We start from the raw sequence: 17,636 nt of genomic DNA, 5'->3' as shown, positions 1-17,636 counted from the left end.
TGACATGGTAGTCTGTGCCTGACCCCATGCAGATGTTACTAACCAATCAGAGTCCCTCTTCCCCATCCAAGAGTAGCTCAGACCTCTCGCTTTACAGCACTAGCCTGGCTTCTCAACACTGGTTAAAAAATAAATGGGGAAAATTTAAGCTCAGAAATAAGTGGTTTGGTCAAAGTCCACCACTCAAGAGCAGAACCACACCAGTAGTCTCTCCTCTGCGTGTTTCTCTTATGGGCGGGGTCATGCTAGGGAGACACCCTACCGCTGAGCTACAGCGCCCCTCACGGGACCTCCTTAATTAAAAAGAATCCCCAAGGGGCACCCATTGGCTCGAAATTGGAGCAGAGTCTCCCAGAGCACAGAAAGCCAGTGTTCCTGCCATGCAGGCTGTTTGCTGTCCCTAGGAAGGTACCATTGTCTGGGCTACCGAGTGACTGATCCCCCTGGCTGGTGCGGCACTCAACCTTCAGGGCTACTCGGTAGCCTTTCTGCATGCTCGCCCACTCATGCTACCAGTGTAACCAGTAATAGTAACAACAATAATATCTAACCATCAGCGTTGGTCACGGGCCAGCCTCCATGTTGTGTGCTTGCCATGGATTAACTCAGTTAACTCCACAGCCTGTGTCACCCACGAGGGATCTGAGGTTAGGTAGCATCCATGTGTGTGTGGGGGGGGGGTGTAGGTTTGTAGGTGTGCACTGTCATGCCTGGTTTGTGTAGTGCTGGGGATAGAACCCTGGCTTCGAGCCTGGGGAGTCTGACTGTACCCCAGCATCTGGGCCTGGGAAGGGCCTGCAGTCTGTCGAGCCTGGGGAGCCTGACTACCCCAGCATCTGGGACTGGGAAGGGCCTGCAGTCTGTCAAGCTTGTGGAGTCTGACTGTACCCCAGCATCTGGGGCTGGAAAGGGCCTGCAGTCTGGGGTGCCTTCCTGCTCAGGAGGACCTGGCTTGAAGCCCCTACCCTAGTCCCCAACACGTCCAGTGGCCTCTGATCAAGCCTGGTACTGCTTTGTTGTTAGAATACAGTGTTCCCATACTGAGCGATGGACCAGAGAACCAGCTCTACTCCAGCTGGGGGAGGCATGTGGCACCCCAACACTAACAGGTGAACCAGCAAGCTGCTGCAGCCCTGACACTTGGTGACACTGACCTACTGCTGTTGGCCCTGGGAACCCAGGCGAGGGCTGACTGTACTGTGGATTCTTGACCTTTGGGGATGGGGGGGGCAGTGCAGTATGGGAGATTGAAACTAGATGCTCATGTGTGTTAGATGTGTACTGTGCCACCAAATTTCATTGCCCATGACTCTGTACTTTATTTGTAGACAGGGATTCAATAAGTTACCTAGATTGGTCTTAAACTTGAGCTCTTCCTGCCTCACACTCTCTGGTAGCTGGTCTTACAAGCATGCTCCATCAGGCCTGCCTTTTAAACAATATGGTTTTTGAACACCCCAACTTACATTTTAACAAAAGAGACTTCACAAAGCCCCCCATTATGGCAAATGACTCTTAAGTTTTTTCAACCTGGACTCCCCACTAGGTGAGGTCCCTCTGTCCTGTTTTCTAGTGGATAAAAACGTGGTCAGGGATGGCTAAAGAAGATGGCAATATGAACTAGTTCCTTATGAGCATTAAAAGTAACCCCAGTGGCTGGATGGTGGTGTGTACCTTTAATCCCTGCACTAAGGAGGCAGAAGGAGACAGCTCTCTGAGTTTGGGGCCAGCCTGATCTACAGAGTAAGTTTCAGGACAGCCAGGTGGTGCAGGAGAATTGTCTGTAATCTGTCAATCATGTTTTAAATAAACGCCGATTGGCCAGGCAGAAAGTATAGATGGGAAAACCAGACAGGAAGTAGAAATGACGCAATGAGAACAGGAGAATTCTGGGAAGGAGGAAGTTGATTACTCCCACTTCTGCCCAGATCACTGAAGCAGCAGGATGTGATCTGCCCCACTGAAAAAGGTACTGAGCCACATGGCTAACATAGATCAGAAAAATGGGTTAATCAAGATGTGAGAGTTAGCCAGTGAGAGGCTAGAGCTAATGGGCCAATCAGCTTATAATTTATGGAGACCTATGTGTGATTTTCTTTGGGGCTAAACAGTTGTAGGGTATCGGGTGGGACAAAAACCCCAACAACAAGCAGGCCCCCGTTCATGTTACAGCCAGGGTTACACAGAAAAACAGTCTCAAAAAAACTGGAGGAAAAAAAAAAGAAGAAAAGTGAAGAAAACAGTATTTGTATGGTAGGGATTCTTTGGATGTCAAAGGCACAGCATGCACCACAGCAAGTTGGGGGTTCTGCCTCTGTGATGGCAGCTAGGGTGTGGTGATGGCCTCCTCAGCCACCCTTGCATGTGTCCTGAGGCCCAGATGTGTTAGCCTGTGTACACAGCATCTGAGAGAACAAGGTCCCCAGGGAATAAGTGTCTGAGAAGCAGGACCAAGGCTCTGGGATGTTTCTCAGATGTCTAAGAGAGTGCCTGCCTAGCCTGGGTTCCATAGTAGTGCCTGGGAGATGGAGGCAAGAGGAGCAAAAGATCAGGGCCATCCTTGGCTACAGAAGAGTTGAGGCAAACCTGGGCTGCACTAGACCCTGTCTAATACAACACACACGGTGGGGTGGGGGCGGGGACATCAGGTCAACCTCTGTTCTCATAGTTGCTTTCTAAATGCATCCCCTGGAGGTCGGCTGATGTCACTAGAGGTAGGCTGATGTCGCTAGGAAGCAGCACTTGAGGACCCCAGGACTAGGGAGTCAAGTTGTATACTGTGCCCCAGCTCAGGTGAACACTATATCTTTGGGAAGTGAGGACTCTTGCAGGGCCCAGTAGGCCCCAGGCCACATCTATGCCTTTACTCCTGACTTCAAGTGTTTAGCCCATGGGCCTCAGGAAGCTTGTCTGTAAAGTGGATGTAACCACCTCCACCTTTTCACAAGTTTAGAGGTAAAAGTCAAAGTATTTAAAGACCATGATTTGTGCCCCCATAACCTGTAACGGTTTAAGTTCAGTGGGAAGTAAGAAAGGGGCTCGGCATGGACAAGGGCCAGGGTACCTGTGCCCTAAAACCATGAATCTACCATCTGAAACACCTAGCTAAAAGCTGAGTCCTGGGGTGAAGGCAGGATGTGGGGCTGTGAGAACTCAAATTCCTCCAGCTGCCAACCCCAAGTGCAAGTTCATCTCCAGGGTTATGCTGAAGAAGCATCCACCCAGCTCCTCTGTTCTGCGATAGGGAGGCTTAGGCCTTGGCCATGGAAGTCACCAGCCCCAGCAGCATCCTGCCTCTCCAGCATCCAGAGAGACAGCTTGTGGCCACCACGTGGAGAAGCCCTACCCAAGGCTGTGTCCTAGAAATAGAGACTCAGGGTTGCCAAGGATGTGGTTTTTGTAAAGAGACATGCCAGTAGCGAGGGCTAACCTGGTCTACCAGCTCACTCTCTTTCTCTCTCTTGTTCACTATTAGTTCTTTCCACTCCCCCCTCCCCCACCCGGGGAACTCTCCAAGAGAAACACAGATGGTCTAACCGAGACACAGAGGTGACATTCTTGCCTTGAGTCACAGTTAGGAAGAGGCAAAACCTTGTCCGGCTGCCCAGAATCCACTCTTGGCGTTGCTATGGGTTTTCAAGTGAATCCCTGACCCTAAGGTCCCCACCTGGGCCAGCCAATAGAAAGCCTCGGAAAACTCCAAGTTTCACCAGGAGGATAAGACCAAGCCCTGAACACGTCACCTCTATGTTGTCGGTTTCTCCATCCAAAGACAATGAGTCAAAACTGGGAAGTTTGCAAATTGTGTTCCAGGGAAGCCCCAGGGTTCCTCAGAAATCTATGCGAGGGCTCTTCTAGCTGCTGAAGGATTAGCAGGCTGGGCTGTAAACCAGTCAGAACCAGTGGCTATATATCACACACCAGCCTTCTGTATAGGTGTCCCATGACATAATACGTGACAGAAACAGAACAGTTAGAAGTTTGGGGTACATGGGTAGACCAGCAGTAACATGCTCTCCAGAATGGACTCAGTGAAGGCGAGCTCCAGGGTAGAGGCTGAGGAGGCGACAGCCTGCCTTTGTGACATCCTGCACAGCCTGACTTCGTCACCACAGGGGAGCAAGCAGAACCCCGGGTTACTCCAGACAGAACTCTGCTAAGAGCCTTGAGGGGCCCTGCTGAGCAGAGCCAGCCAGCTGGCGCGTGTGTCTGCCACCGGCAGCCAGCCTCAGAAGCCTGTAACGGAGGAAGTCCCCAGTGTCGCTAGAAGAGTTCAGCCACGGATGGGAGGCGGGGGTGTGAGACCTGAGTTAAACCCAGGTTCTAAGCTTGCCGTTCACTGTGACCGAACCCTCCACTATGGGCCGTTAGCATTTGCTCTGAGCATCAGGTAGTCCTGTAGCCTTGGCCCAGAGATGTGGTGCCACACGGGCACCAACCTTCAAACACTAAACACCAAGCAACAGTTTGGTGGGAGGTTGGGGGAGCCGTGAATCTACTGCAGAGGAGCCAGCAGGTGTCTGCCCACACCCTGCCTCTGGCCACCGAGGAAGCTGGACCCTCCCTGGTCCAGATGCCCATCACCCCTAGCCCAGTTTGATCTTGGACTCTGTGATAATGGGCAAGTCGGTTACCCTCTCCAGACCTCAGATTTTTTTAATTACCCATTTGTAGCCATCATCTCAGAAGTCCCTGACTGCTGTATAAGGCTTTCCCTGCAGCCTGCTCTGGACCATCACCCTTCCCCCACCCAGGTCCACACTGTATTTCAATCCCAAGTTCTGGCTTCCTGAACCTATACAGAAGAGGTCATTTGAGTGAAGGCTCTGTAGCATTAAAACAGTGCATAAGCTGGCTGGGTACCCCCGTATGTTCCTCAGGGCCTGCGGCCTGTTTCCAGGATAGGAAGAGAGTGAAGGCCCTACAGTGGACCACTGTCCATAGCCCCATCTTATCCACTCAGACCTTCTCCCCACCAGCCACAGACGGTATATACCCCAGGAAATCTGGGACTGGAGCTAATGGCTTCTGAAAGCCTGCGTAGTGAGGCCACAGACCCTCCCCCATGAAGCTGTGAACCTGGATCCTAAATGAATCCCAGGAAAATTGTGTTAAGCAACCCTGCTCCCAGCTCACAACCCTTTCACCATTTACCGCTGTTTTTCCCGGGCAGCTGAGGGGAGACAGAGTTCAGGGTGCTGCTTCTGGGTCTGAACTCGATCCCTGCTCTCATTACCTCGCCATTTTCAACAAGCTAGTCAACTTGTTGGGCCTTCGCTTCCTCAGCTGCCCAGTGGGGAGAATTAGATACAGAGTTCAAGCTTCTGCAGGGATGGCTTCCACACAGCAGGTTAAAGGTCAGACGGCAATGAACTTGGTTCAATAGGTCACCAGCTGTCAGACAGGTAGGATGTCTCCTTACACAGGTGAGGGTTGGGTAAATACAACTGTTCCAGCTACCCAGACAGCCAAAGCATCAGAGGCAAGAGTACCAGGGCTGAGGGGCTCTCAGTGGCTTCTGTCCGTCCCTCCTATAACGAATAGGAGGGACTTAACTGTAGCCAAAGAGAGTGTTCATGTCTAACCCTGGGCTGGGATCTAGTCACGCCTGTGACTTCAGCACCTTGACAGGCAAAATGGAGCTGGAGATGTATTACCACTGGCATGGATGAAGGCCTCTGTTCCATCCTCATTGCTCCCCAAGACTGAATGAGGTGGCACACACCTGTAATTCCAGCACTCAGGTGGGAGAGGCAAGATGAAGAGTTCAAGGTCATCCTCAGCTATTTAGTAAGTTTGAGACCAGCCTGGGTTGTAAGAGACCCTGTCTCTTAAAAACAAACAAACAAAAAACGTGACGTGAGTCAGGCACCAGGTTAGGCAGCTCTACATTCTGAGCCATGCCTACAGGGACGAAAGGGTCCCCAACAGTTAGCTAAATGGCTTGGATCAGGGATGCGTCCTTATGCTTCTGTCTACTGTCCAGCTGTAAGGGGGGGCTGAATCTGTTCTTCAGGACTCAGGAGGTGGTTCTCTTGCCCTCTGGTGCCTTCTGGCACCCTGTGGAAGTTCTGGGCTGCCTAATTGCTGTCTCTGCAATGGGATAGGCATGTTGGATTCACGTTCAAGTTGGCCCCATTCCTGGACAAGGCCAGCATCCTTCCTTGATAGGAAACTGGTATCTCTGGAGGTGGCTTGGATTATAGGACACCTTAAAGGCCAGGGAGGGAAGTGGGTGACCTCTGACGGAACACTGCAGGGGTCAGAGCCACAAAGATAGGGAAGACACAAGACAAAGGGACACGAGGGCTAGCTAGGACAGTGGTTCTCAACATGTGGGTTGCTATCCCTTTAGGGAAATAGGCCTTCCATAGGAGGCTCCTGAGACCATCGGAAAACACAGATATTTACATTATGATTCATAACAGTAGCAAAATTACAGTGTTGAAGTGGCAAGGAAAATAACTTGATGGTTGGGGTCACCACAACATGAGGGACTGTTAAAGGTCGCAGCAGTAAGAGGGTTGGGAACTGCTGCCCTGGCACATGGAGAGACGGGGTGGGCGCGTTGCAGCAGGTATGTGAGTCGATCCCAGCTTCCTTCCATCCTGCCCCGTGTGTGCAGGAAACACATCTAACGACAGCCGAGCTAGCAGAACAAACAAGTTCCCTCCTGCTGCAGAAAGGGTTGCGATGAGTTCACCTCGGGAGCCAGTGCTGTGTGACTCTCAGACAGGCAGCCAGAGCCTCTGGGAGGTGGAGATGGGAACGTGGCACAATTGAAACAATATATGGAGGAAGGGCCTAAGTCACCTAAGCTTACCTCGGGGCTGCAAGAGGCCCAGGGAAAGCAAATCTGGGCTGGCAACTAAGGCTGGGCTCCACCATGGCCGGGGTCCTCTGTACACGGTGGGATCTTCTGAGCCCTCCTATCTTATCTCCACGGTAGTGCAGTGGCCTTCAGGAGCTCGGAGTCTACCTCTTGGGAAGAAGCAATGGATTGTGGGACTTGGTGAAATGGGCTCATGTCTGTGTCTTCGGGACAGCTCTGATAGGCTATACCGCAAAATACACTGGAGGGTGGCAAGGACTCATGCCCGCCTCTGTGAGCTGGCCCCACGCCAGCATTGTACTGCATGTACCTCTTCTGCATGTCGTCTCGGCTTCTAACTCCGAGGCCTGGGGAGACCCCACGGACAGGCAGGTCAGCATCATTGAGAGCATCTGGCCCGTGTAAAGGAAGAGGCCCTACCCACCCTGGCAAGCCTGGGGAGGATGCTGGCTAGATGTTTCCAGAGCTCCTGACCTTGAAGGAGGGCACCGATGCAGCAAAGGACCCCAGTGCTTCAACACTGAAAATTAGTCTGAAAACGCTGACCTCCAGCCAGGGAAAGGGATCCATGGCTCCAGCTCACACCCAGGTGACAGCTTGGCTACCTCTAGGCCAGGTGATTTCTGTGCCCGGTTCCCTGGGTCCAGGTTCCCTCCTGTTGGCAGAGCCTTGGGCCACAGGGGCCCAGCTCTGTTCAGCCAGGGACCCTCCTGCCCTTTTCTAGTGAGCGGTCACATTCCTTTTTAACCCTCAGCAATGTGGGGGTCAGGCCACTGGGGTGGAGGAAACAGAAGTCCCCCCTCAGAACTCCCTCAGGCCATTATCTTTCCGAGACTTCCTGAGACTGGGAGCCACCTTCCTATAGCCAAGGAATATAGTCACCTTTCAGCTTGCCTTCCAGAGTCCAGGGAACTCGGAGACAAGGTAGGGGCTTCACCTTCAGTGAAGCTGCCAATGGGCCTGTCAAAGTGGCCTCCATACGGTCCCAGAGGCACCGGGGGGATGTGTGCCCACTGCCATGGATAGCTGTTGTAACACAGGGCTCTGAACAGAATGTCACTATGAGGGCTAAAGGAAAACCCTGCCTCCAGACAGAGATAAATGAAGAAAATGTGATAGGACTTTGAGTGCCTACTGTCCCAGCGTGCATTAGGCATTTCAAAGTTGCATGAAAAGTGTCTCTGAGTACTGCCTGTGTGCCAGTCTCGGGGCTGGGGGTCAAAGTTTTAGGGCTGGGAGCCAAGGTTGTAGATATTATGTTTTGTTGTTGTTGGGCTTTTTGTTTGTTTGTTTTTTGCTTTTTTTGTTTGTTTGCTTTTGATTTTTCAAGACAGGGTTTCTCTGTGTAACAGTGCTAGCTGACTTAGAACTAGTTCTGTAGACCAGGCTAGCCTTGAACCCACAGGCTGTCTTCAAACTCACAGAGAACTGACTGCCTCTGCCTCTTGAGTGCACCACCATTGCCTGGCCTGTTTTTTGAGACAGGGTTTCTTTGTATAGCTCTGGCTGTCCTGGAACTCTCTCTATAGACCAGGCTGGCCTTGAATTCACAGAGATCCACCTGCCTCTGCCTCCTGAGTGCTGGGATTAAAGGCATGCACCACCACCGCCTGGCTAGATTTATATTAAGAGGTAATATCAGGCACCTTCATTAAGGTCTTCCACTCTAAAGCTGACTTCACTAACATCCTCGACTTGAATATTGTTGTCTCAGCTTTGAATATGGGGAAACTGAGACTCAGAGAGGCAACATAGTAGCCCAAGAGGACAGAATAAGTTAAGGGTGAGACTTGGGGTACAACACACTGTGGCACCCCACTCCCTTTCAGACAAACACGATTGGAGTTAGAACAGGAAGTTTCAGCTCATTCATTCCCAAGCTTCTATTGGAAGAAGCAGCGGGGTGGGATGAGGGGGGACCGAGACAGGACAGTGAAGGACAGAGAAGGTCTCTGCAAGACGGGTAGAAGCTTCCTGGCCTCCTCCGCCCCCAGGCTGTGTCTCCAGGTGAATGTATTTGTGGATTCTAAAAGGGCTTCAGCCAGCTGTGCTAGGGAGTACACCAGGCAACAGCCCTAGCTGCAGGCACACCGGGACCCTATAGAACCAGTACAGGACAGGCCTAAACAAACAGTCCTCTGTGCCTTCCTGTAGTGTCCAGGCTGTAAGAACTGTGCTGCCCCAACGCCATCAAAGCTGTCAACACCGGGGAGGAAAGGAACTAGCCACTGCTCAGCTGTAGGCTTGCAAGCCTGCCCTTGCCTTGGTGACATAAACAACAACAGACCCTAACTCTGGTCTATAGAGCTCTGGGTGGCATTCATGACATTTTGAGGGAGGTGGGGCGGGGTCAAAGCTGTGCAACAGTTTACATGAAATGACGAAATGATCCCAGAGGAGTCAGACACTGTCATGCGCACCCAGGATCCCCAGCACTTGAGCGTTGGAGGATCGGGAGTTCAAGGCCAGCCTCAGCTTCACAGAAAGCTCATTCCAGGGATGAACTTTCTCAAAACTGGACAGCAAGCAAGATCATCCTAGCAAAGGAAATGCCCCAAGTGCCTCGCCCTAGGCTCTGAATTAGCTCAGCGGTGGTTCCTCTGTCTCAGTGGGCACATGGGCTATCACAGTGACAACGGGGCTAATAGAAGATGGCTAACCTAAGCCCAGAGTCACGAGTTGTCTGGAGGATGGAGAGCAGCTATGAGGGAAGGGCGTCAGGGAGGAGCAGAAACGTGACTTCTAAGTAGAGATCCAGAGCCTCCCATGACCCTTGTTCCCTGTCACCCCACCTTTGCTTCCCACAGCTGGGCAGAGTCAGCCTCACACATTTTGGGTCTCTGTCCAGGCTCAAAGATCCTCCCTTCTCATGGGATTCAACTCTCATCCCTATCTACGTTGGAGCAGGGTCACCTTGGAAACATGTCAGCAAAGAGGCGCGGATATGGGAATCTTAGGACAAAGGATGAGGGTGGACCTAAGGCAGTAGGGAAAGAAACCTGTGCAACAGATGAGATCATAGGAGAACTTCCCAAATGGAGAGTTATTAGGCCGTCCAGCAAGTTGCGGAGGAAGGGGAAGTTTTTGATAACTGGTGTTTTGTTTTTTAGAGGTACGGTCACTGGATAACTGTAAAACTGGAAATCATTGCGAAGCACAGAACAGGATGGAGGCTTGCCAAGTCCAGAGAGATAATTCCCTGACCCCTTGGAAAATTCCTGTGCTGTAGTGGAGGGGCCAAGAGGAGGAGATCCTCCAAGGCCAGAGACAGGCAGCGAGCGCAAGCCAGGCTCATGCTGGTGGCCGCAGTCAAAGCAAAATAAAGTGTGGTTCAGGGGAAAGTGCGAGGCAGTAAAGGCGGGTCAAAGAGGCGCTTTTGAGCTAAGCCACTCCCTGTGGGGCCTAGTGGTGTAACCAAGGGACATGGACACACTGGGGGCCTGGGATTTAGCTTGTTAGCCCCAGACCTCCAGAGAGCGTGCTGTTGAGGGAGCTGCGGGCCTCTTCCCACAGCCCGCTCCGGGCCGCCTGGCTAGCTTATGCCCCGAAATAACAACACACAAACTGTATTCTTTTAAACACTGCCTGGCCCATTAGCTCTAGCTTCTTACTGGCTAATTCTTACATCTTGATTACCCATTTCTATTAATGTGTGTAGCACCCCAAGGTGCGCTTACCGGGAAGATTCTAGCCTACGTCCATCCTGGGCCGGAGCTTCATCGCGTCTGCCCTGGAGAGCAGAGGCCTGGCATCTGTCTGAGGCGTCTTACCTCACTTCCTCTTCCTCCCAGCGTTCTGTTCTGTTCACTCCACCCACCTATGTTCTAACCTATCAGGGCTTCCTCTATCAGCCTGCCTGGCCTTGAGCGACACAGTTGTGGAGCTGTGGATTAGTGGTGGAACCTGGCCGCCTGGCTGCCTGCCCAAGGTCCTGCTGTAGTCCTAGCAGCTGTGGTCACCACTATGCTTCTGTGCTCACTAGGACCTACACTGTCCCTACTCCTGGGAGCTGGGATTCCTAGGAGCCACGGTTGAGTGTCCTCAATGCTCTGCAGACCACACAGTAACCATCATGGATCATTACAAAGCTACTGTCATGTCCTAGAGCAGGGTTTAAAAATAGAAACTCAGCTTAGGCTGTGACATGCTGGTGGGGGCTTCTTTGTCAATCGCCAAGGACAGGGGCTTTGACCTGAGCTTAGCTGACTGGATAGATCAGGCGAATCTGAGATCTGAGGCCCAGGGCCAGCACAGGCTACTCTCTTGGTGTGCGTATCCTGCTTGCTGGTACCCTGCGGATAAGAGTTCGGTGCGTTGCTCAGTCTTCCCAGTGCGCAGGACAGCCCTAGGGCAAAGAATGATTGGGGCCTCAGTGTCAATCAGTTTCAGGTGGACAGACTTAGCACGGGCAGAGAGGAAAGGACAAAGAATAGCAACAGTAGAGAAGGACGGGCCAGCTGCAGGCTATGGCCTGGGAGAGTGGAGGTGGCTGGTAGGAAACCAAGCTGCTCCTCCTCCTCCCTTCCTGGGCCCTTCTCTTAGCCCTCCAGGCAGACTGCTTTGAGAACATCCCACCTCACCCCACCCCCAGTGCCGTGCTATTGGCTTATACCTCAAAACAGGCAAGATGGTGCTTTCGAAAGCTGCCAGGCTTTCTAGAACCATGAGAGTCAGCTGTTAAACATTTGCTTTGGTCTACCACCTTGCTAGGTAACAGAGGCACTCAGGGGTCCACCAGGCCCGGCTCCTTCTCCTATGGAGGAAGGGTAGGCTACAGGGAAACACAGTTGCTGGCCTAATGATTTCACAGATTAAATCAATCAAGGGTGAGAGGTGCAGTGTAAGAAAATGTCCTGAGTCAGTAAGAGCTTGTGTGCGTGTTGTGACGCTGGTGGTAGGGGACACTAGTGACCAGGGGAGGGTTCCTCGACAGAAACGACATGTAAGCAGATCCCTAAAAGATTGGAAAGGAGATCGCCACCCTTGGGCCCAGGGAACAGCAGGATCAACGATTTGAGAGCATAAATAAATCTTTCCTACGTTGTCAAAGGTTCCTGTTAGGGTAGGGGTATCATCTTCTTGGGCTAGGACAGCAGCCAACTGGCCTCTCCCTCTGCAGTCAGAGAACACGATAACAAGGTCATTATCTCAAACCCTCTGTACTCTGTGTGTGTGCATTTGTGTGTGTGTGTGTCTCTGTGTGCCTGTGTCTGTCTGTGCGTGTCTATGTGTCCCTATGTGTTTGTGTGTCTTCCTGCCTGTCTCCCATTCTCACTCACGGCAGGGTTTCTGGCTCTCTAACTCAACAGGCAGAGCCAGCAGCAATTCCCCAGCCTCAGAGCAGGCTGCTTTCCCCAGAGTACCATCCCAACTCCTACAGTTTTTATAGCCCTACCCGGTGCTCTCCAATAACAAGTACACGTGTCCAGGTCATAAAAAGTAAGGAGACTGGAGCAAGGGGTGTCATTTATCTGGTAGCATGCTTCTCAGCACAAGGCTCTGAGTTTGATCTCCTGCACTGCGTAAACCAAGTGAGGTGGTACATGCTTATCATCCGAGCACTGGGTAAGTAGAAGCTGGAGGATCTGAGGTGTTCAAGGTCATCCTTAGCTATATAGTGAGTTTGAGGCCAGCCTTGGCTACATGAGATGCTATCTCAGAAAAATCAAGGAGACTGACCAGAGACATCATTTCCACGGCAAGATAGATGAATAGCCCCACACCAGCAGCATCTGCAGACAAAACCAGGACAGAATGGACAGTTCATGACTGACACCCAAGGTTGTTCTCCCACCTCCACCTGTGCATCAGGGCAAGTGTCTGCCCACCCCACCCCAGACAGAGAGAGAGGAGAGAGGAGAGGAGAGAGAGGCGATAGATAGATAGATGATAGATGATAGATAGATAGATAGATAGATAGATAGATAGATAGATAGAGAGAGAGAGAGATAGATAGATGGAAGGTGATAAACGGATTGCTAGATGGATAGATGTAGATTGATAGATTGATAGGTGATAGATGGATAGTTGATAGAGAGATGATGGATAGATGATACATACATAGCTGATAAATAGATGATAGAAAATTTTCATCTAGCCTTATTGTAATGAGATACAGAGCAGACCATGAGAAACCTTCAAAGAAGCCAACATGGAGAAGCCAACATGCCCTGACTTCTACCAAACAAGAGGATGAGAGATTAAAGGAACCATGGATCCAGTGTAGCAATGAAGTATGGGAAACCCCTCACTCTGCACCCCTGGGAGTTAGATGAAAGCTTTCTTCAGATAAACAAAAGTTTTGAGAGCTTCCTACTCTCCTCCCAAATACTTTGAATCAAAGGAGATTTTCTTCCTTCTCCTCCTCTTCTTTCCTTCTCCCCATTCTCCTCTTCCTCCTCCTCCTCTTCCTCCTTCCCTCCTCCTCCTCCTCCCCTCCTCCTCCCCTCCTCCTCCTCCTCCTCCTCCTCCTCCTCCTCCTCCTCCTCCTCCTCATCCTCCAAGATAAGGTTTCTCTGTGTAACAGCCCTGGTTGTCCTGGAACTCACTTTTAGACCAAGACGGCCACAAACCCACAGAGCTCCACCTGCCTCTGCCTGAAGTACTGGGATTACAGCCGTGCACCACCACCACCTGGCCCAAAGGAGATTTTCAATCACCTTCTTGGCTAGTCAGAAAATAGAATCCCAGAATCTGTCTCTAATATAACAAGAAGTGATAAACAAAAAAACCAAACAAAAAAAGTAGTCATGATCACAGTATCCCATGACTGAGGCCTTCGGGATTAAAGGTAGGCTGTAGCCCTGTAGAAGCAAGTGTTGCTAGGAATTCCTGGTGTCCCTTCTGACTACCTGAGATGGGACGTTTGAAAACAATGGATGAGCTGTAGGTCTTGGTCAGCGGACTCTGAATAGCAGGTGTGACAGGGACACTAAAACAATGGGTGTGTCACGGGAGCATGCCACCAAACCACCAGGATGTCCACGGAAGCTAGGCTACCCCTGAGTCACTGTTCCAAGAGCCATGAGGTCCTAAAACCTTTACCTCTAGCCTGATATTGGGCGATGTTGATGTCTCAGGGGCCTTCTCTGAGAACAATTACATGCAAACTAAAGGCCCGGAGGGTGAAGTTCCCAACCCACCAGGGAGGGAAGAAGAGTAAAGCAATGAAGAACAAAGCCCCTATGTTGACCTTCAACCTCCAGGCCAGACCATTCTCCCAAGCACTTTATGCGTTGGACTAGACATGATTATTTTGGGGCTTTGTGGATCAGACGACTCTGTCACTGATACCCAGGTCCTCAGTGTGATCAAAATCAGATGGAGAGGTGAGGAACTGAAGGGCGTGGCTATGGTCTGACAAAAGGAATATTAGACCAGGACTTTGTCTTTCTTCCCCTGGCTGGGGATGGAACCAAGGGCCTCAAGCATTTAAGGTGAAGGGATACTGGTGAGCCAGGTACATGCTTTTCAGAAAAGCAGGCAAGGGGTTAGATGTAACCCTGTGGCTATTCCTGTGTTTGGCACCTACAGTGGCCTCCACGGGGCCTGAGGCCTCCTGGGAAGCCTCTGAAGTAAGGCTGGGATCAGCGCTGCCAGTATTCTTAGCATCTTGTAAGGCGTGTGTGTGTGTGTGTGTGTGTGTGTGTGTGTGTGTGTGTGTGTGTGTGTGAGAGAGAGAGAGAGAGAGAGAGAGAGAGACAGAGAGAGACAGAGAGAGACAGAGAGAGACAGAGAGAGAGACAGAGAGAGACAGAGAGAGAGAGAGAGAGACAGAGAGAAAGAGAGAGACGCATGTGTGCATGCATGTTGGGGTGGTAACAAATTCCTGATTCTCATCCCCAGTCCTCTGACTCCAAACCTGTGGTTGAGCAGCCAGGCTGTAAACGTGACCGATTTCTACTCTCAGGGCTGAGAAGGAGGGGAAATAAACCCGGAACTGATGGAAGCCCAGGCATGGAAATTGATGTATCAGGCCTGCATTTGGGAAATAACAGCTTAGTTGATGCTTTATGACCCTAAAGACACCCCCACCCACCACATTCTCCACTTTATAGTTCAGAATTGGGGTAGAAGGCAGGAGGGGGGCTGGTTGTGTACCTAAACCGGAGTGTGTGAGTTGATGGTGGGAGCCTGTATGGCCCCTTTGGGCTCCCTTACCTTGTGCTCCATACACAGCTGGAGGTGTGAGGAAGATCAACTTCTACACATGCGCACACTGCACACACACAAACACACACACAAACATACACACACACATGCATATGCACACACACATGCACACTCATGCAGTTATTAACAATGTCATTGATCATCCATGGATAAAGATTTTTTTAACATTTACCCATGTTGTACTGTGTGTATGCATGCACACACACACACACATCAATGTATGCATCTTGAACTCCTGATCTTCCCGCACTGGGCTTACAGGAATGCACCCCCCATGTGCAGTTCAAAATCACACATCTCACATATTTCTGCATGTGTATGTTCATACACGTTCACGTCTGTGTCTGCAGGTACACATTCACATTCAGGGGCACACGCACGTATTTGTGCATGTGTATGCAGGCATGGGTACAGGTGTGTGTTCCTGTGTGTGCATGCAAGGATGGAGACCATGGACCAACTTCAGCTTTCCTGCCCCAGGTGCCATCCACCTGTGCATTTTGAGCCTCTCGCTGGACTGTGCTCTCCTTGTAGCCAGGCTGTCTGGTCCCACAGCCCTGGGATTGCATGAAGGGATCGCCATCCCTTCTTTCCATAGAATTATAATTAGTGTGTGTATTGTGGGAGACGCGTGTGCATGGCGTGCGTGTAGAGACAGAGACCAAGGATAACTGCGGAGTCAGTTGTCACCTTCCGCTTTTACATGGGTTGAAGTCAGGTCTCCATGCTTACAGAGCGGCACAGTCAGCCACTGGGCCATCTTGCCGGGCCCATCCACCTTTCCTTTTTATTTATTTATTTATTCATTTATTCATTATGTATACAATATTCTGTCTGTATGTCTGCAGGCCAGAAGAGGGCACCAGACCTTATTACAGATGGTTGTGAGCCACCATGTGGTTGCCGGGAATTGAACTCAGGACCTTTGGAAGAGCAGGCAGTGCTCTTAACCACTGAGCCATCTCTCCAGCCCCCCCACCTTTCCTTTTTACGTGGGTTCAGGGAATCCAACTCAAGTCTTCATGCTTACAACACAAGCACTATACCGACCTGTTTGGAGGTTCATTTCCTTCTGTGTGTGAGGCTACTCCACGGACAGGTTTCTGTGTTTTAACGGATGCAGCTGGGTCCCATTTATCTCAAGAAAACAAATCACCTGTTTGCCCAGAGTGCTCATTGCCACTCTGCATCTACAAGAGTGTAAATCTGGAAACAACCTCCGCTCCACTACCTCCCCAAGCCTGTGCAGAGTAAAATAAGCCATGGCTGTTCTTCCAACACTGTCCAAAGATTGCAGTGGAATTCTCCACTGAGAAGGGACAATGTCCCACAAATGTCCCTCGTGCTGTCTGGCCAAAGCATCTAGCAGGAGAGAGCTATGCATGCGGGTTTGTGAGCACGGGCGTTTGTGTCTCCCAGAGACTATTTAACTAACTACTAGCAGCTGCTGTCTAGGGCCGGCATTGGAAGATTTGCATTTTTGCATTAGGTTTGTTTCTCTCTGGAATATCATGTTTCTTCCTCTTTGGGGAGAACAGAGAAGACTTTGTAATGGGGATTGGGTGGCCAACCAGAGCCACTTTGATTGATTGATTGATTTGACAATTTCATACATGTATTGATCATATTTACCTCACCCCTTCCCTTTCAACTCTCCCTGGGTTCCCCCCACACACACTACGCATATCTCCCTTCCAACTTTCTCTCTCCCTCCTCTTCTTTAATGGCCTCTGAGACCTATCAGATTTTCTTGTGTGTGTATGGATGTAAGGCCATCCCCTGGAGCATGGGCAAACACTACCAGGAGAGTCCCTTTGGTTTTGTGCCTTGGAGTCCCCTCTCCCCACCCTCACCCAGAATGTGGCTCCTCCCCACAGCAAGGTTCTGTGTCCTGTGTGTTGCAGACTCTGACAGTCAGTGCAGCCCCACACGGCACAGCCTCAGCCTGTCCGAAGGCGAGGAGCAGATGGACCGGCTACAGCACGTGGAGCTGGTGAGGACCACGCCCATGTCCCACTGGAAGGCTGGCACAGTGCAGGCCTGGCTGGAGGTGGTGATGGCCATGCCTATGTACGTCAAGGCCTGTGCAGAGAATGTCAAGAGTGGGAAGGTAGGCAGCTCGGGCCCCTGGCGGATGCCCCTGGGGGATGCCCCTGGCGGATGCCCACCCCTGTACCTTCCCATGGGAGCCCTCCCCTCCCAGGAGTCGACTGTCTCCATTGTCCTCTGAGGACAAGAGGAGGTATAATCTAGAAGTGGACCGACTTATTGCAAGTCCAGGTCACCAATAAACCAGTCTTCTTAGCAAGGAACAACAGCCCCTTGGAATCACGCTTCTTTGTCCTTAAAATGGGACTAACTTCAGCTGGTACCCAACCTCTCCTTAGCTGGCAGAGAGGAACAGGGCTGGACTGGGGAGTTCCTTAGCCTAGATGGTGGCCTCACCCATCCTGGTCCAAACAGTATCCCACCCAAACAACAGACAAATAACTAGCTGAGCCCAGGACCTCTGGAGCCCAGTAGGGATGACACAAAGACACAGCCATGCATCAGAGAGAGCTGAAGCAGGATGGTCCCAGAGGACATGGGTCCCACAGCTCCTAGAAATAGGCTTTCTATTTGTTTATTTATT

General features: G+C 51.2%; 1 protein-coding gene across 4 annotated transcripts in view; it reads left to right on the top strand.

The window, feature by feature from the left end:
- Nucleotides 1–17,636, top strand: part of Kazn (kazrin, periplakin interacting protein) — a 908,996-nt gene that overhangs the window by 873,416 nt on the left and 17,944 nt on the right. For all 4 annotated transcript variants that reach the window (XM_075946808.1, XM_075946807.1, XM_075946809.1 and 1 more), the window contains one exon: nt 16,909–17,114. In XM_075946808.1, coding sequence (XP_075802923.1) covers nt 16,909–17,114 — 206 coding nt within the window. The remainder of the gene's footprint in view (nt 1–16,908; nt 17,115–17,636) is intronic.

The sequence above is a fragment of the Microtus pennsylvanicus genome, chromosome 13 (assembly GCF_037038515.1).
Source record: "Microtus pennsylvanicus isolate mMicPen1 chromosome 13, mMicPen1.hap1, whole genome shotgun sequence".
Lineage (NCBI taxonomy): Eukaryota > Metazoa > Chordata > Mammalia > Rodentia > Cricetidae > Microtus > Microtus pennsylvanicus.
Note: the sequence above shows the minus strand (reverse complement) of the source record. Positions and strands in the feature narration are given on the sequence as shown.